This window comes from Eptesicus fuscus, chromosome 5 (assembly GCF_027574615.1).
Source record: "Eptesicus fuscus isolate TK198812 chromosome 5, DD_ASM_mEF_20220401, whole genome shotgun sequence".
Lineage (NCBI taxonomy): Eukaryota > Metazoa > Chordata > Mammalia > Chiroptera > Vespertilionidae > Eptesicus > Eptesicus fuscus.
The window spans coordinates 35,101,112-35,125,304 of NC_072477.1; the positions used below are offsets into that span (position 1 = coordinate 35,101,112).

General features: G+C 42.3%; 1 protein-coding gene across 3 annotated transcripts in view; it reads left to right on the top strand.

The window, feature by feature from the left end:
- ARMH4 (armadillo like helical domain containing 4) overlaps window positions 1–6,977 on the top strand; it is a 101,274-nt gene extending 94,297 nt beyond the window's left edge. For 2 of the 3 annotated variants that reach the window (XM_008139001.3, XM_054716029.1), the window contains exons 7-8: window positions 5,840–5,974; window positions 6,235–6,977. In XM_008139001.3, the coding sequence (XP_008137223.2) occupies window positions 5,840–5,974; window positions 6,235–6,303 (204 nt within the window). In that variant the 3' untranslated portion in view covers window positions 6,304–6,977. The remainder of the gene's footprint in view (window positions 1–5,839; window positions 5,975–6,234) is intronic. The other variant, XM_054716031.1, reaches the window with a different exon arrangement.
- The last annotated feature ends 17,216 nt before the right edge of the window (window positions 6,978–24,193 follow it).

The window sequence follows — 24,193 nt, forward strand, 5'->3', positions numbered from 1 at the left end:
AATTTCAGGACTGTAATCCCGTGCTATTGGGCATTTCTTGTCCCAATGCAAGCCTCTTTTAAGCCTGATCTTCCTTTATGAGGAGGAAATATCTTGGCTTTTGGAAGGCACCAATTCTTCTGACTCACGGGCAGACTTGATTTAAGAATAAAAGTTTGAGGTGGAATGAGCACCTTTAAACCATAGTGGGGGGTGGCACAAAAAACACCTGAATACCCGACCCCTCTCTTTTATCCCATTTTATGTAGTCCGTCACAGTGCCACTACTTACTAAATGATAATGAACTGATTTGTCTGGAATGGCCAATATAGGAAAATATTTTTCTCTCTTGCTTTAATTCTTCTACCCACTTAGTGGTTGACAATATTAAAACTTCCTTCCAGGTTCATATTTTTCATTTTCTTTGGTTCTCAATACTGCCCAAGTTTTCATTTTTGGTTACCTTGTAATTTTAAATTGGAATTCCCTGTGAAAATACTGATGGCATCTTGAATTCGTTGCTGTAGCCTGTGTCAGATCCCATTACCAGAGCCCAGCTCAGATTTAACTGGGGGTTAGTTAAATGAAAATATTATCAACTGCCAGATATTGAGTTACCTCTAATTCGCTTATCTTAGAATATACTTGTGTTGATGGTATTCCATATCTTTTTTTATTATTTGGTGTCAATTTTCTCCACATTTGAATGGTTAATATTTATTTTGCTGTAGTTCAATGTTAAAGAATGCAAGAATAAAACTAAGTGTGATTATCATGATAATTCTCCTCACTATTATTTTTCTGCCTCTCAGTAAAATTTAGCAAATATAGTTTTTGAGAATGAGACTATTTGTGTGTCTGATCAGGTAAGATGAACAAGATTTGGGGGGAAGAAAAGTTCACAAGCTTAGAGCTGTATGTTTTACATTGGTAGTGCTTCTTGTTATTTTTCAGGGAAAAATATGCAATGAGAAGCAAACAGGCGTTGGTAGTTTAATTTAGGAATTCATATGTCATTGTTTCTATAGCGAGTATGCTGAGTTACAAGAATGGACAAAAATAGACTTAAGAAAACAAATTTTGGCATGTAGTCTGTTTTGAAGTTAGATATTGCAAAATTTCTTACCTGTATGTATATATAGCTTTGCCACTCCAGTTAAAAATCTGTGCAGCTGTAGACAAAGACCATATGTTTTATTCTTGTGGGCACTTCCTTCTGATCTTGTCTCAAAGGCCTGGTACCTTCCCTGGTCCTTTTCACCAAGATAAATAATTTTATGTATGGATTTTAGTTTTCTGGGTTATTTTGAAAAATTTTAGCCCTCTTTTCATTTTTTCCCCATAGTAATTGTTTCAACTATGTCTTAATTTTAAAAAATTGGAAGAAAAATAGTTGAGACTCCCACCATGGTTTACTTATTTAATGCCTTATATCGTCATATTTTGAAGGGACTCACTCTAATCTTTCCCATATATCTCATCCTCCATGAGAAATATTATGCACTTACTTGACACATACATTCATATGTATACACATACATATATATGTAGCTCTTCTTCCCTCCTTCCCTTCCTCTCTCTCTTCATCTAGCTAGTTATCACCTATACAAGTCTTATTAGTCATTATCTTCAGAAACTAAGAACAAAACCATTGCCTCTTTGAAGAAAGTCACAGAACGTCTTAGAACGGAAAACTAAACTACATATTTAACTGGCTCTTCAGCCAACCCAGGACTAAACTTCTCAGTTTAGCTTCATTTAATTGTTCCCAATATTGGTTTCTCTGTTAGTTAGCTGGGCTCTAGAAAGGGTGATGTTTTTAAAAATTCTGAATGTTTCTTTTGTTGTCATTGTTTGTTTATTAGTTGGGATTAAGTTCAGCTATGCATGACAGATAACCAATCCTCAATGACATTGGCTTAGCCCAGATAGAAGTTTGTATCCTGTTTATGAGTCTGGAGGTAGCAGTCAAGGGTTAATGGGGAGCAACACTGTGAAGGCTCAGGCTCCTTCTATTTGATGCTCCACATTGTGACCTTCATTTTTAAGGTCATCTCATGGCCCTGGATGGCAGTTTCAACTTAGCTAAGTCCATATTCTGGCCTGAAGAAAAGAGGAAAGGAGAGGTTAAGACATCCCTCCCCTTTTAAAATGGTGAGTGGCGGGGGGGAGGGGGCATAAAAGCTCTCCTCCCCATGAGCATGTCCTGGAAGTTACATGTGCCACTAACATGTCATTTCCTTAGTTAGACTTATCGTATGGTCACACCCAACTGCATGGAAGCAGAGAGATGTCATTGTTCTGTCCCCAGCTCAAACTGGAAGTGCTATTGCGCTAGAAGAAAGGGCAAATGGGTATTCAGGGACAGCTCTTATCCTCTTTCCATCATTAACCTTCTTCCTAGTTAATGTCCAAGTTAGTGGTGCTTGTTAGGCAAATCCTAACTTGGCTACCTATTGATATATTTTTCAACATCTAATTTGCTTCTCAAAAGTGAAGATATATAGTTCTGTACTAAAGACCAGCTCTGTTGTTATGTCACCAAGACCATTCATTCTGTTTCTTCTAGCTTTAGGGAATTGTCCAGAAAGGGGAAGCCCCAGAGTATACTTCACAGCAGTGCTTCTCATGTGTGGTGTGGAGCAGCAGCATTAGCATCACCGAGGAGCTTGTTAGAAATGCAAAATCTCAGGCCCCATGAGTCGCAAACTCTGGGAATGGAGCCCAACAATCTGTGTTTGAACAAATCTTGAAGGTGACTGATGTGTGCTCAAGTTGACAACCACTGTTGCAGAGAAATCCTAAGAGCATTGTCAGTACAGTGTATCATTTGGTTTTTTCATGGCTTTCTTGAAGACAGATGTTTCTGAGCAAATACATTATCCTAAGGAAGGGTACCTTTCTCATAAATGTAAAACAAAACAAACACAAACCAACTGTATCTAGTACTATTTTGGCTTACAGTCTATTTAAAAATGTAAAACTTTATTGGTAAATAATGTCAAGATACAAGAACAAGGATATTACAAAGAATTTCTACTTTTTACCCGGATGCGCTTGTTTTTTTTTTTTTTTTTTTTTTTAACATTTTACCTCATTTGCTTTATCATTTACTGGTACAATGTAGATGTTGAAAATATATCAATAGGTAGCCAAGTTAAAATCTGTCTCCCCATTGTGAACCATTTGAGGAAAACATGCTTACGTCATGGTGCTTGTATCTCGAGTACATCAGTATGTTTTTCTTATGAACAGGAACATTCTGTTAGCCCACATATACAGTTATCAGCATGAGTACATTTAACATCAATGAAGTACTTTTATCTAATCTGGCACCCATATTTCAGTTTCTTCAATAAATCCAAAATGTTCTTCAGTACAGAATCTAGTCTAGTCATGTAACAAAGTTAGTTGTCATGATTCTTAAATTCCCTTTAATCTGAAACATTTTTTTATAGCCATCTTTTGTCATTCATGACACTGACATGTTTTAAGAATATAGTCCTTTTTGCCCTGGCCGGGTAGCTTAGTTGGTTGGAGCATTGTCCTGATGCACCAGGGTTGTGGGTTTGATTCCCAGTCAGGGCACATACAATGAACAACCAATGAATGCATGAATGAATGGAACAACAAATTGGTGTTCTCTCTCTCTTCCTCTCTCTTTAAAATCAATAATAATATATATTTAAATTTAAAGAAAAAGAATATAGTCCTTTAAAAAAATAGAATCTCTTTCATTTTAGGTTTTTTTGGACTGTTTTCTTATGATTAGATTCAAATTATGTGTTCTCAGCTGGAATATACACAGTGCAGTTGTATCCTCAGGGTGTTATGTGTGCAGGCACGTATACAAGCAATAATTTTGAACAGAGAAAAGGTACTGGGCAGAATTGATCACTTAGAAATTATGTGCATTTATCGTATTTGTCTTCATTTCTGCAGGAAACAAGTTATGGACAATTCTAAAAGGAGAGCTTATTTTCAATTAGCCAGGTTGGGAAAGGGATAGGTTGCTTTGTTCGCCTGTTGTAATTGGGGATAAGTTGCAGAGCATAAGGCGACCCACACAGAGAAGTTAATCAAGCTGAACTTCCAAAAGCTCAGATATCATCCTTTGAATGTAAAGTCTAATTTCTTGTGCGTAAAGTTGATCAAGTTTCAACATGTGCATATGTTTCCATGCACTGGGAATGGTAATTTTAAAAAAATATTCACAGTTGTGGTGAGAGTCCCAAAATTTTCAATATTTTCTTGCATGGAAAATTATAAAGTTTTTAAAGTAGATCTGGAAGAACTTTAAAAAAAGTTTGGGTTCATGCAAAGCATAGTGATTTGTTGAAAAATGTCTGGGCTTTGTTTCTCTAAGGAAAAACTCTTAGTATGCTGGTGAACAATGCTATTGTTCTCAAATCAATGGAAACGTTTTTATATTCTGCCCTAAGTCAAGACTGTGGGAAGCAGAACCAGTGAGCGAGCCAGCTGTGCAGGAGAGGGTGCACTTTTGCAAAGCCTTGTCTATCCCTTTCACTTACTTCTAAAAATGTTGGGGAAACGTCACAGACTGCATATTTCAGCACTTTTTAGAAAACTTTTGTTCTCTGTCTCTCTCTGTTCTTGGCTCATTCTGAAATATACTGAAAATTGTGCTATATTAGAAACTTGAGAAATAAATAAATGAGTAGACTCATAGCTCCCCCTTAAAATAATGCCTATCTAATGTACTTATTACAGCTTAAAGATTTTAAATTGTTCATGTATTTTGTCTGGATAGGCTTCTAGAAAGGGCCTTCTTGGAAGGCAGACTAGTGTCATGTTCCCCTGTGAAAGAGCTCTAGTTAGTAAGACTCCCCTAGCCCTTAGGTGTCTTATTGGCCAAGACGCAGGGAGCACCCTTACTGTGATGGCCTTACCCTGAGCTTGGGTAGGTCTGGAGCTACTTACCCAAGCCCAGGGATGTGTGGAGATCACGTTGCTTTCTTAGGGCCGACGTATCCACAGTGACACCTTGGGGACACTGGAGACATGCATGGGTTTGATATCTGCAGGCACTTTTGAGGCACCATTGTTAGTGGCAGAGATCTTTATGCCCTTCTCTGCCACTTTCTTTGGGGCTGGGGACACTCAGAATTCCCTCTCAACCCCAACTTCGGGCATGTCCACTGGGCAGATTATCCCTTTCATATAGGTTAATCCATCCACTCTCTGTGCACACTTTCTCCTCATCCCTGTCATTTCTCCCTGCGCTCCAACACCAAACACCCTTCCTCTTTCCTCTGCGGGTCCTTCTCTTCCCGCTTGTTTCCAGGAGCCCTCACCTTGCACTCAAGCGCATTTCTCTGTCCTTTCTTGCTGTAATGCTGCTAGGATTGTGGGAGAGCAGCCCACCGACGTCAAGGCTCTCCTCCTACCCTCCAAGAAATACAGCATCCCAGAGGGCACTCCACCCCCGCCTCGCCCCAAAGCTTGACTCAGGTTGACATTTCCAATTTATAGCATTTTAATAGTCCTGGCATTCTGAGAAGCTTACTTCATCCATCTTTAATACAAATTATACTAGTATTTCTGTCACCCAAACCTGATGTTGACAAATGTGAATAATCAGAAGCTGGAGGTGCCAGTAGGTCTGGCTGATTTATGGTAATACTTCTAAGTATTGGAAATATCCCAAAATAGCCATCAAGCCTCTCTCCCTTTGCCGTCTCCCCCCAAAAGTAACTGTATTCTAAACGCTATTTTATTTTATAATGAAGCAGATGGGAGAATTCACGGTGTCTAACAACCCGCTGCCATCCAGTAGAAATGAGGAACCCAGGGCAGGGGTCTGTTGAGAGTCCTAATGCGGTGTCCTTCTCCCTGCAGGCTGGCTATATGTCCGGGATGCTGGTGCCTGTAGGGGTGGGGATAGCGGGAGCCTTGTTCATCCTGGGAGCGCTCTACAGCATTAAGGTGATGAATCGCAGAAGGCGAAATGGCTTCAAAAGGCACAAAAGAAAGGTATGGAACCAACAACAGCAAAAACTCTTCCATTTCAGAACATTCTTTGCCTTTCTCATTTGCTTATTAAAGCACACGGGGCTTAATGAGGCAGGGAAGGTCTGGATGTGCCCAGTGGTTTGGGATTAGCTGCGAGAGTTGCCGCCTTTGGCTTTGTTCACTCGTGAGTGTGTCTTTTAAAGGTGTGTGTGTGGGGGGCATCCCTCAGTGTTGCTCTGCAGCAGAAAGGGTTTTAATGCTTTTCTGTTTTCTTTCTCCAGCAGAGAGAATTCAACAGCATGCAAGACCGAGTCATGCTCTTAGCTGACAGCTCTGAAGATGAGTTTTGAATTGGACTGGAATTTAATCGGGATAGTCAACCATGTTATTATTATTATTTTTCATTTGGGGGCTAAAAAAAGAACAACATCCCGCCACATTGCTGCTGTCAGGCCATCAGTCTCACGATCTGCCGGGTAGCAGATTTTTCTTGCTCTGAGCAGGAAAGGCATGCTGTATACTAAATGTAACATGCAGTGTTGGTTTTAATTCTGTAGTGAATTTTCCACAACCACGGGCCACAACTCGTAAATATGCAGGGTACATGTTGTTCAGTAGGAGTTGCTAGGTTAGGTAGAGTAAATCTTCTGTATTTTTCCACAGTGTCTTTTCCTTGGTTTGGTCTACTTGCACTAAGTATAACAATTATTGCTACCAAGGCATGCTTAACTCTGAAATAGAAATCTTGAACAGAGAATAACTTGTGATGACTGTACTCTACCTACTTGAAGCCATAGGCTTGTGGGCCATGGTACATACCACATTTGCATCAAAACTAGCAGCAACTTGGAATGCAATCTTTTTGTTAAGAAAATCTTCCAGCACACGAGGATTATATGTAGATTTGTATGTGTCTTGCATTATGTATTTCAGTCTCCCAGTTTTATTATTTTTCCTCTTTCTGGTTTATTCTTATTCTTGGTAAGGAAAAAAAAATACACCATAAATAATACATTAAATTGACTCTCAATCTTCATGTATGCTTTCTTAAACAGTGTAACGGAGTCCAACAAAGTTATCAATAGATTCTTATGTGTTTGTCATTAAGAGATGGGAGATGTCCTTTTTGTGTACCAGTGGACCTTGTCAAGAAGAAATGAGGAAGAAATAAAAAAGGACACAAGGGATACGGCTGGTATGGCTCAGTGGTTAAACAACCATGAACCAGTTCAATTCCCTGTTAGGGCACATGCTGTGGTTGCAGGCTCGATCCCCATTAGGGGGCATGCAGGAGGCAGCCAATCAATGCTCCTCTCTCATCACTGATCTCTCTCTCTCTCTGAAATAAATAAAAACATATTAAAAAAAAAAAAGTAGGTAAGCTCCCAGAACATTTCTCTTTACCATTTTGCTCTGTGCCTGCACGGCCACTGTTCTGAATTATTCAGAGCGTTGCTTTTCTACGCCTGTGGTCTTGGTCATGGGAGGATTGGGCCCCTGTTGGTCCTTATTTGGCTTTATTAGGAAAACAGACAATTTTGGGTAGAAGCAGGCTCAGTGGCCAGAGTCCTGGTATATAACCAAGCTTATGAAAATCAGCCTCTCTCAAGGCTCCACTTCAGGGATGTTGGACTATGTTAGATAATTTCTTATTCCCCTTGGAATGTAATTCCTTGCCCTCTCTTTTGAATCTGGGTATTTGGGACTTTCAGTAAGATGAGTGTTTAATAAAGCGTAGGCTCATTTCCATGGAAGAAACAATGTTACTAACAACACTGTTCTTAGTGCTTTACACTCTACAGGACTTGTTCACATTTATTAGAGCCTGTTCTACCATATTTAAGGCAAGTTGCACAGTTATGCCTCATAGCTACTGTGTGAAGTAGGACATATATTTTTATTTTCCCATTCAATTGAAGACAGAGCTGAAGCAGTGCCATGAAATGATTATGCAGAGTTATATCCAGGAAGAATCAGGACTAGAACCCACTTGGACTCAAAACCATACACCCATATCTTCAATTCAGTGCCCTTTCTAAACACTGGGGAGGAATCAGTGACATTTCAGATTCCTAAGGAAATAGCTGGTTAGTCAAGGAACATTTCATATGAGTATCTGCCTTTGTTAAATGAATGACATTGTACTAAATTCTCGCTTATTCACACAAGCTCTCTCCTCTCCCGCCTCAGCTATTTCCTTTACAACCACTTAAGTGTAAGTATGACCTCTAGGGAACTAATAGATCTTTCCAGAACCCATTCTTGAATAATAGCTGGCTTACAAGAATGTTTTCATCAAATAATTTAAATTCTTTTAGCTAAAAGTTGTAAGGAAATGTGTGAAATTGATCAAGAGAAAGAAAAGCTCTGTACAGGTAAGTAGAAATCAGCTTCAAGGTCAGGTTTAAAAATAGAATCCAGAACCATGACACTCATACGTAATTTGTAATTTCATGAGTGGAGACTTCCTGATACTGCAGAAGGCATGTTTTCCTTTTCTAAGAGCTGCCCTTTGCTGTGAGTATTCCTAAATGTAGGAAGAGGCAAGCATGATGTGACAATACTGTCTTTTATTCTTGACAGTCTGTTTATAGGGGACACACAATAGGCCACTTCATTTAGCAACACATGGGTGATAGTAATGCCCCAGGCTACTCTTCAGTCTTAATTAGTTCATGGCTAATAGGCTGAACCTCAAACAATCTGTATATATAAAAGGCTAATATGCTAAGTGTCTGACTATCTGACCGGTTGCTATGATGCGCATTGACCATCAGGGGGCAGATGCTCAACGCAGGAGCTGCCGTGACACACACTGGCCATTTACAGAGAAATGGCACCATGGACCTGGCACCCACAAAACAACACTCGGCTTCCCCCAAGTGGGACACAGGCCCCGCCACCATCCCGGAGTGACAGCCTACCAAATCGCAGCTGATGCTGCCAAGACCCCATGACGCAAAATGCAGCCCACAGCCCAGCCTGGAAATGGTAGCTGTGGGTGCCAGGTAATGACATCATGTAGCAATGCCCGGCTTCCTCTCCCTAGTGACTAGCCTCCTTGGAGTTTCTTTCAGCCCAGGAACACGACTTGCTTTATAGCCAGGTGGAAACATTTTACACTTTAACCAAATGTCTGTGAAGCATTTTCCTGTGCCTCATCTCATTTGATCCTCACAGAAGTCCTGGAGTAGGTAGGAGACCTAGTGGAATCATATTTTCTTTTCATTAGCCGGAAAATGGAGTTTTAGAAAGTTTAGAAACATCCTGACTGAAAAGAAGTAAGAAATGGTGGACCTTGAAAATGACTTAAGGTTTTTCTCACTGAGCAGAATATAGTCAAACACTGCTGCAGTTAAATATTTTATCCTTTGTTCTCCCTGTGTGATCTACAACAATAATCTGCTTCGTGTTGATATTTACTGCTGTGTTGCTGACAATTACCTGAAAGAGAAGTTGGGGTGCTTCACTGGGATGGAAAAAGTTTAGCTACATCAGAAAGCAGGTCTAATTAAGCAAGTTTATTTTATGTCTATAAAAGGCTAAGTTGACTGGCGCATGTGAGATATGTTGGCGCCAATCGCACGCGTGTGTTTTGATCTGTCATTGTCGATTGTGAATTTGGTTGACACTTCTATTATACAGAAAGGGTGAATAGTGATATTAAAATATTTCTTCCAATTAATTTCCTTTCAATGTGCACAAATTTGTGCATCGGGCCACTAGTAGTATAATAAAGTCACAAATAATATATTTTTATTTTTCCAGAGGGCTATGGGGATGACATGCATATGCAGTTAGGTGTTAGCAGAAATGTCTCTGCAGGCCTTTTTAGAACAGGTGACTATTTAAAGAAAAAGAGTTTACTTACATCACAGATTTTCTACAAAGCTTTTTGAACATCTGTGTTGAATGGAAGATTCTGTGGATGGTTCAACTGGTATGTTTGTTTTTGCCATTTTTTTTTTGCACCAGTGGCTATGGAATAGTGATTTTTGGTGGGTGGTTTAGATTACTCAGGAGCATCAGAATAGTCCTGTTCTTAACAAAACCGGGAATAGGGTGCTGCCACTAGAGGAGGTGCTGGCCAATATAGTCCAGGTCAAAAGCAGTAGATCAGGCCACTGGTGGGTTTACCTAAAAGAATGGATTCATATGCTTATATGTGGACATTAAAAATAAATAGCTGTTTGTTCTAACAACGATGCTTAAAACATTTAATAGTGAAACAAACAGAGCTGTCTGGAAAGGGGTGTGATAGCTGCAGCTTCCATTGCTGACACCTTCCTTCTGAACTGTATTTACTCTGACATGACTGCAGGGGTCCCACTGCAGGCCCAGGGACTGTGTATTTTTAGAGGGAATGTTATTCCCCAAACTCATAAGAAGAACCTGGGACACTTGTTAAACATACAGATTCCCAGGCTCTGTCCCAGACCCTCTGAATCAGAATCTCTAGGGGAGAAGCTGGGATGTTCATGCCCAGGCAAGGTTAGACACCCAGGGAGCAGAGCATCTACCCAAACAACTTCCATATTCAAGAGAATAGGGAGAGCAGGCTCCAGGTGGGGAGAGCCTCTCTCTAGTCTGCTTTTCAGGAAATTACACAGAGTGGAGAAAGGAAAATAGGGAAAAGGGCTTGGGTGGCATGGCTCAGTGGTTGACCGCGGACCTATGAACCGGGGGTCATGGTTCAATTCCTGGTCAGGGCATATGCCCAGGTGGGCTCAATCCCCAGTGGGGGGCATGCAGGAGGAAGCCTATCAATGATTCTTATCATTGACTAGAGGCTCAGTGTATGAAGTCATGCATAGGTGGGGTCCAGCGGGGGGGTGGAAAGAGAGGGGCTGGGGATGGTTGGCTGCCCGACCCCGCCCCCTGGTCAAACTCCCTGTTGAACTCCCGGTGGAACTCTCAGTCAAGAGGACAATGTTCATTTTAGCCTTTTATTATATAGGATGTTTCTATCTCTCCCTCTCTGAAATCAATAAAAAAATATATTTTTTTTTAAAAGGAAAAAGGATGGAAGAAACAAAAGAATGTTGGGATGGAGAGAAAAAGTTTCATCCTATGCCCCTGATGTCTTTTTTTTCTCCAATTAGAGTACTTTTCTTTTAAACCTCTTTAGTCTTTCCTCTCCCAATAAGCTGCTTCTCTCAGTAGCTGCTGGCTTAGTTTATGTGCAATATTAGGAGTTAATTAGTATCCCAGGGACACAGATTCCATTAGCAATGGTTTAGCCTTGGCTTCTGCTCATACACTGCTTCAGAGCCAGTCTTCCAGAAACATTTTCTTAAAGTGCCTGAGACTCTTATATAGTAAAAAATGGTGTGGGACATTTTTAAGGTACAATTGTAGAATATTTAGTTTTTGCATGGCCAATCAAAGCTGATGCTTTCATTTTTTAAGCTAGGACTTAAGAGTCAAACATGATAGAGATATCAGAAAATAATATAGAGCAATACAGAGTAGTCTGGATGCCCACTGCTTCTCTCCAGGTGCTTTCACATAATTCCTCATGTGGAGGTACAAATGAAACCCTTATTTGGAGTCACATCCACGGCTTGGACTAGAAGCGTCAAGTCATCCACAAGCATTGGGGTTTCTGTGGAGACGTGCAGTCCATGTTCCTACCAGCTGCTCAAAACACCAGCTTTTTAAAAGATATACGGGGCGTGCAAGAGTAGGTTTATAGCTGTTCAGATATCTGTAAACCTACTTTTTCCCTTCTCTGTATTGCTTGGCACAAGGTTTAACCACGTGGCCTTGGCAAGATAGGCTTTGTTATGATTGCAGGAAAATCTGAAGAGGCAGGATTACCACTTGAAAAAAAAATCTACTTCACTCATATGTGGGATATAATGATCAACATAATTTCTGAATAAGAATAGATCCAGAGACAAATGGCAGGTGGTTGGAGAGCAACCAAAGGACTTGTATGCATGCATATTAACATAACCAATGGACACAGACACTGAGGAGGTGGGGGCTTGCCCAGGGTGGGAATGGCTCGGGGGGGGGGGGGGGAGAGGTCAATTGGGGAAAAAGGAGACATATGTAAAACTTTAAACAATAAAAAAATAATAACAAAAAAATCTACTTTTTAGGGTATATGAAGGTCTAGTTACAAGGTCAGAAATATGAGTAGAAGATGGAAGAAAAGTCATAATACAAGACCAATGTGAAAATGGCACCAAATATTAGAAAGTGCTGGAGGAAGCCAAAGTTCTGAATGGACCGATGCTTGAAAAAATGATAGAGAAAGTGAGAGAAGAATGCACATGAGGTAGACCATTAGCTGGGGACAGGACTGTGAGGCGACAGAAGTCTACAGGTGTCCAGCCTCTTCATCAAAGAAAATTACCTACTCTAGGCAGAGTGAACATGGGTGGGAGGGGAATGAAGTCTGAGAAAGAGGGGAGGTGAAAGAAGCTCGGTTACTTTAAATGAAATTAAGCTCAGTTAAATCCCTTTTTTAATTATGCAGAGTTCAGATGACAATATGCATTTGTAGGGATAGGAAATAATTTGAAAACAAAATAATATGCCCTTATTTGTATGTTTAGCACCCCCTCCCCATAGGACACACCTCCTTTTGGTGAGGAAGCTATTAGACTGATGATAAGCTGGGGGTGACTGAGGAGGGACATCTAATTATTTGCTTTTTTTTTTTAAATTTCTTTATTGATTAAGGTGTCACATATTTGTCCTCATCCCCCCATTCCCGTCCCACCCCCCTCCCCACGCATGCCCCAACCCCCTGTTGAACTTAACCATTGGATAGGCTCATATGCATGCACACAAGTCCTTTGGTTGCACTCTCCCCCTCCCCCCACCCTCCCCTATCCTCCCTCTGAGGCCTGATAGTCCGATCGATGCCTCCTTGTTTCTGGTTCTGTTCTTGTTCCTCAGTCTATGTTGTTCATCATTTCCCCTAGATGAGCGAGATCATATGTCACTAGATATATACTTATAAGAACTGAATGTGAGACGAGCAATAATAGTTATGCTGACAGGCAAATGAATCAATCTGTAGCGAGTTTCTTTCTGGACCAACAGTTCTTTTGAGACCCAATTTCAATGTCCACCAGTTCCTTATGTGTACATGTCAGCACTGACCCCTCAGCTCTGGATGGTGGACAAATGGTGGTAACGGAGGTCCGACTCCCTCTGGTTTGGTCTCGGCCGGACCCAGGGGCACGGCTTCACCCAGACTAAGGGGCACTTGGCCTCACCCAGACCCAAGGGGCGCGTGGCCTCACCCGGGCCCGGGACCCAGCCTCACCTGGATGGATCCAGGGGCACACGGCCTCACCCGGACCCAGGATCCGGCTTCACCCGTACCCAGGGGCACAAGGCCTCACCCGGACCCAGGGGCACATGGCCTCACCCGGGCCCAGGGACCCAGCCTCATCCGGGTCCAGTATAATTATTTGCTTTGATGATTACCAACTTTGGCTGTCAGCAGAGCTGGGAATATAGTACATGCAGAAAAAATAATCAGCAATTATTTTGTAAACCACTGTTGGCTAAAAATGCATTGGGATTATCCCATGTTGGGTAATAGATATATCCAATTCCTTATTAATTAGCCCAAATTTCCATTAAGTGTATGTAGGATAAAAGAGAGGAAGCAAGGAAAGAAGGAAGGAAAAAAATTTCTCCAGGAAACAGCAGTGAAGGTACAAAAATAAATTATATGCTCCCTTTTTCTAGTTTGCTTAAAAACAAAATAATCTTGGGTTAAAAAAAACCCTCTTAAATCTTTCACTTAGTAAAGCAAAGATCTATTTCCTTCCTCAAGAGGCAGCAGGAGCAGTAATACAAATGATAACCATTAATAATTTGTCATATAAATTCTCACCCTAAGATTGCAATCTCCAGATATGGATGCAGTTCAAGACTGATTTTGCTGAGAGGTGTAACCCTTTGTGGGATGAGGATGGAGGAATGGGGGAATAGAAACAGAAGAATGTACTGCAGGGGGAAAGATCTTTTTCTTTTGAGAATTCCTAGGTTCAGGAAGAGAGTGCAAACAGAAGAGAAGGGAAGGGGAGAACTCACTTGGACTATTTTATTATCTTTAAGGTGGAGAGGACTTTTGTTCTGGTCTTAAAAGACTGAGCCTGGTGTCAGGACAGGAAACGGGGGTTTTTATTAAGCAGTGTCCTGTGCCTATCAATATTTTCTTCCTAGTTCACAGAGAAATTCAGGAGGGGACCAATAGCATGTGAAACTTTTGTGCCATGCAGCACAACTATGGAGTTTATGAAGTTTCAGACTTTTTTTTCATGAGCAGACAGACCAAATATACACCTAGGAAAGTCTAAGTACAGTCTCCCAGACACAGAGAGATATTTGAATACCAGATGATTCAAAGCTTTTCTCTTCCAAAAAGGAATTTTAATACAAAACCTCCAGTGATCAGCTTCCTCTATTTTCTTATTTGTGTAAGAGATAAAGGAAAGGAGAAGGAATCTGAAATGGTTCTGTAATTGAACTGATCAAATCCCATAGGCCTGTGTCAAGGGGAGCGAGGATGGCTAGAGATTGTACCGTTGGTAAACCAAGAGCTCTATGATGTTATCGCTTCCTGTTGAGTCAGTATTTATTGAATATCTTTCAAGTGTTTGGCAGTGTGCTAAGAGCTGGGGGTCAAGACATAGTCCATGGCCAGAAGGAGCTTATGGACTAGTGGGGGAAGGATTAAAAGGGCCATTTCATCACGGGGACATGATGGGATCCAGAAAAGGAACATTTAACCTTGCCAAGATCTGGGATGTTTCTCCGCAGTCAGTAACATCCAACCTGTGTCCAGAAGGATGAGTAGAGATTAATCAGATAGAGGGGAGAATGGGATAAATGTTTCAGCCAGGGGAACCACGTGCAAAAGCCAGTAGTGAGAGATCAGGGAAAATTCAATAGTTAAGAATGGCTGGAGTGCTGGGTACCCTAGGGGACTGAGGGTTGGAGGTGTGGTTGGTGAAAGCATGCAGTGTGAAATATGAATCTGAGTCTGAAGGGTCTTCTAGGTCATGCCAAGGAATTAGGACTTTGTTTTGAGGACAACTAGGAATCATGGAAGAGTATTATGCTGAGAAGTGATCTGATCAGGGCTGAGTTCATGAGAAGACTGGATGGCACGGGTAAAGTAGAGTCAGAGGTACCAGTCAAAGGCCAGTGCAGCAATGCAGATGAGAGAGGACCATTGCCTGGACCACAGCTGCAGAAGTGCGTGTGGAGGGGGAGGATGGGATCCAGAGGTGTTCGGGGCAGAGGAGCAATAGGACTTGGGGGTTGGTTAGATGTGGAGATGAAGGAAAAGATGGTGGTTTAAGCTGACCAGGGTCATGACACTTTTGAGGCCTTCCAGATATCATGGAGGCCAGCATCCCATCTTCCAGAGGGAATGACCCTGTGTGATCCCAGCATGCCCAGCGTGAGAAAAAATAATCGACAAGTCTGACAAAAATGCGAGGGCAGCTTTAACTTTCTACAAAGTGTGTGTAAGTATGTGGTCATTCTCTGTAACTTTTAATAGTAGGTTACAAAGAAATAACTTTAAATTTACTAAAACTTAAACATCGGGGAAAACCCTCCAAACACCTTCAAGTGATTGTTACTTTGGTTGAGCACCAGGTAGGAGTCACTACCTAGGATCTGGTGCATTCTCTTGATTATAAAGATTAATATGAGAGGTTCTTATTGCCATGAAAACCAAAGCTCAAGATCTGTTTTTTTTCCTTTTCTTTTTAAAAAAATGAGATCATTTATTATTCTTAAGAACCAATTTTATACTTATGGAACAGTTTTCTAATATTTTTTCCCATTTTATTGTGACATAGTTGGCATAAAGCTCTAGAAGTGGTGTCCAGCATGATAACCTGACTTACACATATAGTAAAATAAATACTACAATAAGTATAGTTATCATCCATCTCCTCATACAGTTACACTTTTTTCCCTTGTGATGAGAATTTTTAGGATCTCTCTTAGCAATTTTCATATATATCACACTGCAGTTTAACTACAATTATCATGTTGTATATTACCTCCCCAGTACTTATTTATCTTGTAACTGGAAGTTTGTGCCTTTTAACTACCTTCATCCAACCTCCCTTCCCCCATTCCCCAAGATCTTGTTTTTCTTGAAAACAAATCCAAAAAGCTTCTCTCAAAGCTGGCCCATATGAGGTTGAGGTTGGGATTTAGGTGCAGCCTGAAGACTCATGAGCAATGCATGTCCCATGTCCCAGTGCAGAGTGGTTTCTGTGGCTTTTTAATGGTTGTCATGGATGATCATCAAGTAGTTTATCTTCCTTAGCATATAAAATATAAAGCAAGTTTTCCATGGTTGCCATGCCAACATAAGGCTGGATTCTGGAGGGCCCAGGGCAACAATGCAGAAAAGCATAAGAAGAAAATAATTATCATTTCAGTCCCACCCCCAGAGATAACCATTGTTAACATTTTGCTCTATATTTTTCTAATCACTTTTTCTGCATATTTATGACACATCATATACATACATATATATCTCTATCTCTTATCTATCTATCTATCTATCTATCTAGTCCCAAAAATGTATACACACACTTTGAATAATTATAAAGGCAGTGTTTATTAAAAAACTTTTCATTTTCAAAATTGAGTTATCAGCTATTAAACTGTGTATACATTTTTTGGGGGCACCCTACATATATATATATATATATATATATATATATATATATATATATATATATTTACACAAATCAGGATTAAAATTCCCATGCTATCTTGTTATCTTCCTGTAGCTACTATTTTTTACGGTTGTTTTAAAAAGAAGAGAAAGAAAAAGAGCCTGTGAAAATCCTGAAGTTGTATTTAAATAAACAATCTGTTTTATTCTCATTAAGATTTATTTGCTGTTTGATTGCCTATGACAGCCCACTTACCTCAAGATGCTTCCATATGATGTAAATGAAAACATAGTTGAAAGAAGAAAAAGCTCCATAAACAATGCCAGTGAGCACATCATATTCTTGTGCTCTCAGGGGTTAGAGAATACCTTCTTGCTTTTATAATTAGACTAGAGGCCTTGTGCACGAAATTCGTGCATGGGGGTGGGGGTGGGGGGGCGGTCCCTCAACCCGGCCTGCACCCTCTCGCAATCCGGGACCACTGACTCCTAACTGCTGGCCTGCCTGCCTGCCTGATCACCCCTAACCACTCTGCCTGCCTGCCTGATCACCCTAACCACCTCTGCCTGCCTTCCTGATCACCCCTAACTACTCTGCTTGCCTGCCTGATCACCCCTAACCACCTGCCTGCCTGCCTGATTGCCCCTAATTGCCTCTGCCTTGGCCCCACCACCATGGCTTCTTCCAGAAGGTCATTCGGCTATCTGGTCTAATTAGCATATTACGCTTTTATTATTATAGATGGTATGATTGTATAACTATGAGTGTAGATAATATGTAGTACTGTGAGAAATATTGGAAAAAATACACTTACAATAGTGATCTAAATTGATTAGCGGCCTGTTCAGTTCAATTCTTTTGAGTCTAATTAGTATTTTTGTGTCATTTATTATGATAGTACACACATCTTTTCTATATTTGATTGCACTTGGCTAAAGATAAATAAGCAAATGTTCCATGTAATGTCCATTGTTTTCTTCTCTGTGTCACTATTAAAAAGAGGAATCACAGCTTTTCACACTCCCCCCCCCCCTGCTGCCCCAGGCCTTTTTCACTGGACCATTTTCACCCAACCTCTCTCCATCCTTCTTATCTTTGATGGGTCTACAAATGAAAGTAAGTACAGCTGATGGAATAGGATTTGTCACTCTAAATATTGTTTTATTGGAATAATGTTAGACTAAAAGAGAGAGAGAGAAAAAAAATCCTATCTTTTATTCCAACCATTGCAGCAGCAATCGGTTCTGCACAGGTTTCCACTAGATTACGCAGGTACAACCTGAAGCACTTCATTTCTGGCATGCACTGCCCACCTCTACTTCCTGCCCAGTTTGCTCTGGTGTCCTGGTGTGGGTTGATGTAGGGCCTTCCTGGGCACTCGTATATGCACAGCCTGGAAATGCAGGGGAGCTAACCTGGTGGGCCTTAGCCAATGGGGATGGAAGCTGATGGGTAAATGTGCCCACCATGTGTAGCTCATGTGGCCAGTTCTCACGTTCATTACATGAGGCTCCCCAGAATATTTCTTAGGATGGAGCGCTGTCTGTCTGTTGCAGTGCACCTTGAAAATTCATCCTTATCTTAGCTTTCTTCCTTCCCTGTTTCATGTCCCCCTGCACGCAAGACTTTGGTTCACGCTCTGTTTTCAGGGAACCCAGACTGCAATAGCCGGGACTGGAATTTTGGAGTGGGATCACTGGTCACTGGCCAGAGGTAATAGGACCCTATTATTGGTGGTAGGTGGAGTGGTGATACCTGGCCAGCAGCACCTCAGTTACTTTTGTCTGTGGTGGATGGGGATAAGGTGCAGGCAGAAGGCAAAGTATTGGTTTGTGTGATAGCTCTGGCCTTAACCAGTATGGGTGCTGTGTAATTTTAAGGATTGAGTTGGATGGTGGTTTTAGACTGCTCTAAAAACTTGAAAAAAGAAAATGACAGGCTCAGTCCATTTCAACACAAGGAACGTTGTGAAAGCCCCTATGGTGATGTTTTGGAGGCTCTCAGCTGCATGTTGTGCTGAAATGCTGGTCCTCAAGGTCACCCTCCAAGCAGGAAACCCAGATCAGCCAAGATGCCAGCCAAGGGCGAACATCTTGGGTGATGGAGGAGGGATATGAGGAATATCATTATGGACTTGGGGTCAGCTGCAACAGCAGCAACTGATTTTGCAGAAATGATGGGTGGCCACCAGCTTGAAGGGGACTATGATAAGACAAATTTAAAGGAAGTCATAACAAGGGCAAGACATGGATTGCACCATTCACCTCTCGTGCAACACCCGAGTCCTCTTGTTCATGCCACTTCGGTGGGCAAAGGCTTCAATCAGCTTTGCACAGGTGCAGCCTGACAGAGACAAGCCGTGTGCTGTTGCCCTCTCATTAATCTGAGGTTGGTGTGCCCTGACACCGCAGCATGGGCACCAGATCAGTGCGCAGGGCATGTGACTCCCAAGTCTGAGCGAGTTGACATCTGTGGGGCCACCCTTGACTGGTGGGATGAAGATTGACAGATAAATGCTTTTCTCTCTCAGGCAGACAGTTTTGAGTTGCAATTTAGAAGGCTTTTCAGAAATCCAGTGGGAATGGGAGCTATTCACCTGTAACAGAGGCAACTTGGTAAATCCATCCTTGATAATCTTTTCCCTCCTTCCTCTTCACTCCTCCCTCCTATACTCCTGTTCCCTGAGATCACATTTTCAAACAAACTGTTGCATTTAAGCCTTTGTCTCAGATTCTGTTTTTGGGAGAACCCAGACTAAGGCAGTGAGAGGGAGAGAGAGAAGACAAATTGGGGGTACAAAGCAAGGGAAGTAACTGATCTGGTATTAAACCGCAGGAGTATTTCAGGACATCAGAGTCCAATTTAGTGCTATGAGATCTCTAATAATGAAGATGACACATTTAGGCCACAGGGTTCCTTGTTAGAAACTCTGGAACCAGAGGATATATCATTTTTAGAGCTGAAAGCGTCCCTGGATCTATTGGCCTCTCTTTTCCTGTCATTGGTGGCTTTATTTGGTGCTTTACCCAAAGTAGATAGCAATTTAAAACGTAGCTTGTGGAGTTAGACTGCCAAGATTCCTAATCCCAGCTTTGACATCGTTAGCTGTGCTAACTTGACCAAGAAATTCAGTTTCTGCCTCAGCCAGGGTCCTGGCGAGAAAGAGATGGTGCACTCAAAGAACTTAGCTGAAGAGAGTTTGACAAAAGGAATTATTTTCAGAGGTGTGGGAAGGTTATGGTAACTAGTGAGGGATAGTGAAGCACCCCCTCCCCACCGGCACCAAGAGCAGGGAAAGCCATCATCACCTGAAGGGAAAAGAGGAAAAAACAGAGTGACCTGAATCTCATCCCCTGGTTTCCCATCTCAAGCCGGTCCCTCCCACCTGGCCCAAATCAACTGAAATGTCCTGTTGATGCAGTCACCGAGGCCTGTCTCCCAGAGACTGAGAAGGGAGCAGAACAGATATGGAGAGTCAAACTCAGCATTACCAGCCCAGCTTCAAAATGACTTAATGTTCTCGCCTGGCCAGAGTGGCTCAGGGGGTTGAGCATCATCCTGTGCAATTAAAGGTTGCAGGTTCAATTCCCTGTAAAGGCACATACCTGGGTTGTGGGTTTGATCCCTGGTTGGGGCACATGCAGGAGGCAACCGATCGATGTTTCTCACCTCTCTCTCTCTCTCTCTCTCTCTCTCTCTCTCTCTCTCTCTCTCTCTCTCTCCTTCCCTCCCTCCCCCACGCCCTCCTTCCTCCCTTCCTCTATATAAGTAAGTTTTTTGGTGAGGATAAAAAAAACCCTTCATGTTCTCATCTGTAAAATGGGATGTTAACAGCAATGGCACTTACCTCAGGGGGTGGTTGTGCATATTAAATGAAATGGTGCATGTAAAGCTCAAAGCGCAGTGTACATGCTCCATGTTGTTAGCTATCACTGTCATGATAAAGGCAATCACTGGGCTGCAGGAGCAGGAGAGGACACTTTTGTAGATTGCAGCCCTGATTCCAGGAGGCCCCACCCTCTAGGTCAAGAAGGCTCCTTGTTGCAGAACAACCCAGGCAGGCTTGTGTCTGGCGGCAGATGTAGACGCCTAGTCACCTAGTCATGGCTGGTGAGTAATGCGCTGAGTCAGAGGAGGGGCAGCAGCTCTCTCTTCCTCACTCCTCTTTTGAGCCTTGTTGACACGCAATATGTCAAACTACATGAAGGCTTAGGCTGTCTGATGGAGGTGACCAGCTTTATTTATAGACTCAAATTCTCTGAGGTGAGCAGTCCCAGGGGTGGGGATAGATAATCTCCTTCCCCGATGGATAACAAATTGGTGTGTTTGTGGAGAGTCTGAGCTAGGCCAAACCCGCAGATCCAGGCAGCTGTGGCTTTGAGTTGCCAGTTTTTCTCACATTTCCTTTGTGTTGATAAGGGAACGCCCCCTACCTCCACCTTCCCTGGAACCTGGCCTGGCCAATCATAATACCTTACTCTTGGATCTGAATTAATAATGGGGCCCAGAGATGACAGCTTCCTCTTTAAAGCTAGGAGATGTATAAAAGTAATCTCTCAGTCCATTCCAGATCTAGAGATTCTGGAAGTTAGAATAAACAACTAAAAAAGAAACTCTTAGCTTAAACACCGCACCGATCAACCATAGGTCTTTTATTTCACTAGAAGCAATGCAAGCATATTAGTTAAGAGGGCAAGTTTTGGAGTCCAAAGGCCTGTTGTCCAATCCTGGCTTGTCAGTGTTATTCTGGGCAAGTTTCTTAGTCTAGGCTCCTCATTCCTCATCTGCAAAGTGGGCATAATTATTGTACCTTCTCCCTCAGAGCTCAGCAATGGGTAGTAGTGTAGGAATTGGAGTAGATGGAGTGGGGAGGGCATGCTGCCCTGGGGAGCGAGTACCTGAGATCATGTAAGGAGTTGCTTAGCACAGTCCCTGTACATGGTAAGCACTTAAAATGTTAGCTAGCATTGATTGTCTCTGTATTTAAAGAACCTAAAATACACAGGCACCTATGGAAGTGTGAAAAGCCTTTCCCAGCCCACAAAGTTCTATGGGGGGTTACATGGCAAAGGTCCCAGGGGTTTCTGCTTCTCATCTTCACCCCCAAAATAGAGTCGAGGCCAGCATTCAGAGAGTGACTACAGCTTCACTCAGGATGTAGCATGAATCAAAAACTACCCTTACCCAGGTCAGTAAGATTCAGCCAGAGAATGTTTTGCTTGATGAAACGTGTCTCCTGATGTAAGACAGAGGAATGACTCTGCCTGAGTCCCGGAAGGAAATAGATCAAGGGGAGCTCAGTCCTTCAGGTGCAATGGCTTTGAGAGAGACATGGAAGCGGGTTTGGCTCTGATGGGCAGAAGTGGGTGAGGTCTGCGTCTGGTCACACACCGGGGAAGTCTGGTCGTGTTACTATCACACGGTCCATATGTCTCCTAGCCTCTGGCTTTCACTTGGAAAGGAAAGAAGCTCCGTAGCTGAGCCACGACCCAGGAGGGCCACCAGCACCTGCTGTAAGGCCTAGCCTGCTGCATACATGCTATTCTTTTCTCTTCAAAATGCTTGGTCTTTAAAAGTGCATCATTCAGTTGAATTATTCCTAATGTATAGCTGCTGTAATAGGAAAAAAGGGAATAGAGAAAGCCATGTTCACCACACCCCCACTGCTATAATCTGAATATTCCATTGTTTCTTGTTCCCTTCTGGTCTTTGTTCATATGACTATGGGGTTTTTATGTAGCAGAAACCATCACAGAAATTCCATTTTGAATTTTTACTTCATTAAACTTTGGAAACAATACCTGTAGGCTTCTTATTATCCACATTAAGAATAATGTATAGGCCACTGCTGGACCCCACCGCTCTACTCACTCATCTCAATTAGGAGAAACATATACAGGTGGTAGCCATAGTGGTACCAGGACAGGAAGAGTGGTGTTCCTCCCTTCCTTCCCCGGGGAGCAGGGCTGAGCTACAGGTCATCTGGGGGCAGAGCCCCAGCATTTCAGGAAGCCAAGATGTTGAACAGAACCAGCAGCAGCTGGGATGAGGGTGGGTATCCACCTATTGCCCATAAATGGGGAGAGAAGGGCCTGGTTTGGGTTAGGGCTCCAGAAATACTTCATAGGACAAGGACCACACACATCTGGGTGGTATCCAATGCTCTGACTCTTCCAGTACCCAGGGTGTCCTCCAGAAACAAGGGTGTCATTCAGAGAGAGCAGGCTACATCTGAATCCCACTCCAAACCATTACCTCTTATTATCTGGCTATTCCCACCTGCCCTTTGCTTCCGTTCATATCCCACCCTTGGCTCTCATTGGCTTTTCTGAATCAGAGGCTCCATGGAACAATCCTTGCCCAAAACCAGAATGCTGCTTCGTCAGGGAAGCTGGGAAGCTGAGCAGCCCTAGACACAGCTGGTGCCTGGAAGCCCTTTCTGCAGTGCCCGGCTCTGTTTTTGCTGAGTGTAAGCTTTTCGGGAGGCAACACCTAGATCTTTTTAGCCACAGAGAATCATCGGAATGACACTTAGCTGCTGTTGGCCGGAGTGGGGCTCTGGAAGCCATTTAATCAGGCACAGCAAGTTCCTACTGCTCTGCTTCCGGCAACTCAGCATTCCCAAAGCACACTCCATCTCCCCAACTGCACGTTAAAAATATCTCCCCAAGAAATAGCGAGTGCCTTTTTTGACCATGGCTGCTGACATGGGTTTTGATTTGGGAAAGAGGGTGAGGAGCCGCGTGGAAGCATCACTCTCTGGGATGTCAGAGTCTCCTTGGAAGAGCCTTAATTAAGGACTCAGAATGATTGACAGGTGGGGGAAGCTCATGAAAGTGCACTTGACATGCAGCAGAAGTCAATGTCTGAGTTGCAAAATAAAATAAAATAAAATAAAAAATAAAAAAAATTGGCAATTGGAGACCTTGAAAATCCTTTGCAGGTAACACTATAATTTTGTTCTTTGGTATACATTTATAAGAAGACTCTGAAATGGCTGCCAAATGAACCCAGCATTGACATGCTTTGACTCTTAAGTGAGGTAATGTATCGTGGTAGTAAGTTTATTATTTAAAATTTAATGGAATTTGTTTTCTATACTGTGCTGTCTTGCTGAAGTACCATCGTCGACTGTATTGTTTTTGGAGTTAGGAATCTGTGAACAGGGAAATATGATTTACTGCTAAAGGTAAAAAAGGTTAATGAGAAACCCCCAACCTCTCCCCCCGCCCCCGCCAAAAAAAAAAAAAAAAAAAGAAGAAGAAGGGATGCACAGCATTCCTCCTGTGCTCTGTATATCCAGTCATTCCATTTGGGGGTAAGAATAAGGTCATGTTCCTTTTAATATTCAAACTACACGACTATGAAACCCAATCTACCAGCACAAGAATAGTTTTCTTCCCAGCCTTACCACTGATGATCTCAGACTAGTTAATCAGTCTCCCTGAGCCTCGGTTACCTCATCTCTAAAAGGGGGGTCATACTAATAGCATCCACTTCTTAAGGTGGTTGTTCTGTACAAATACACATGAACAACTTACACACTCACTGTAGCATG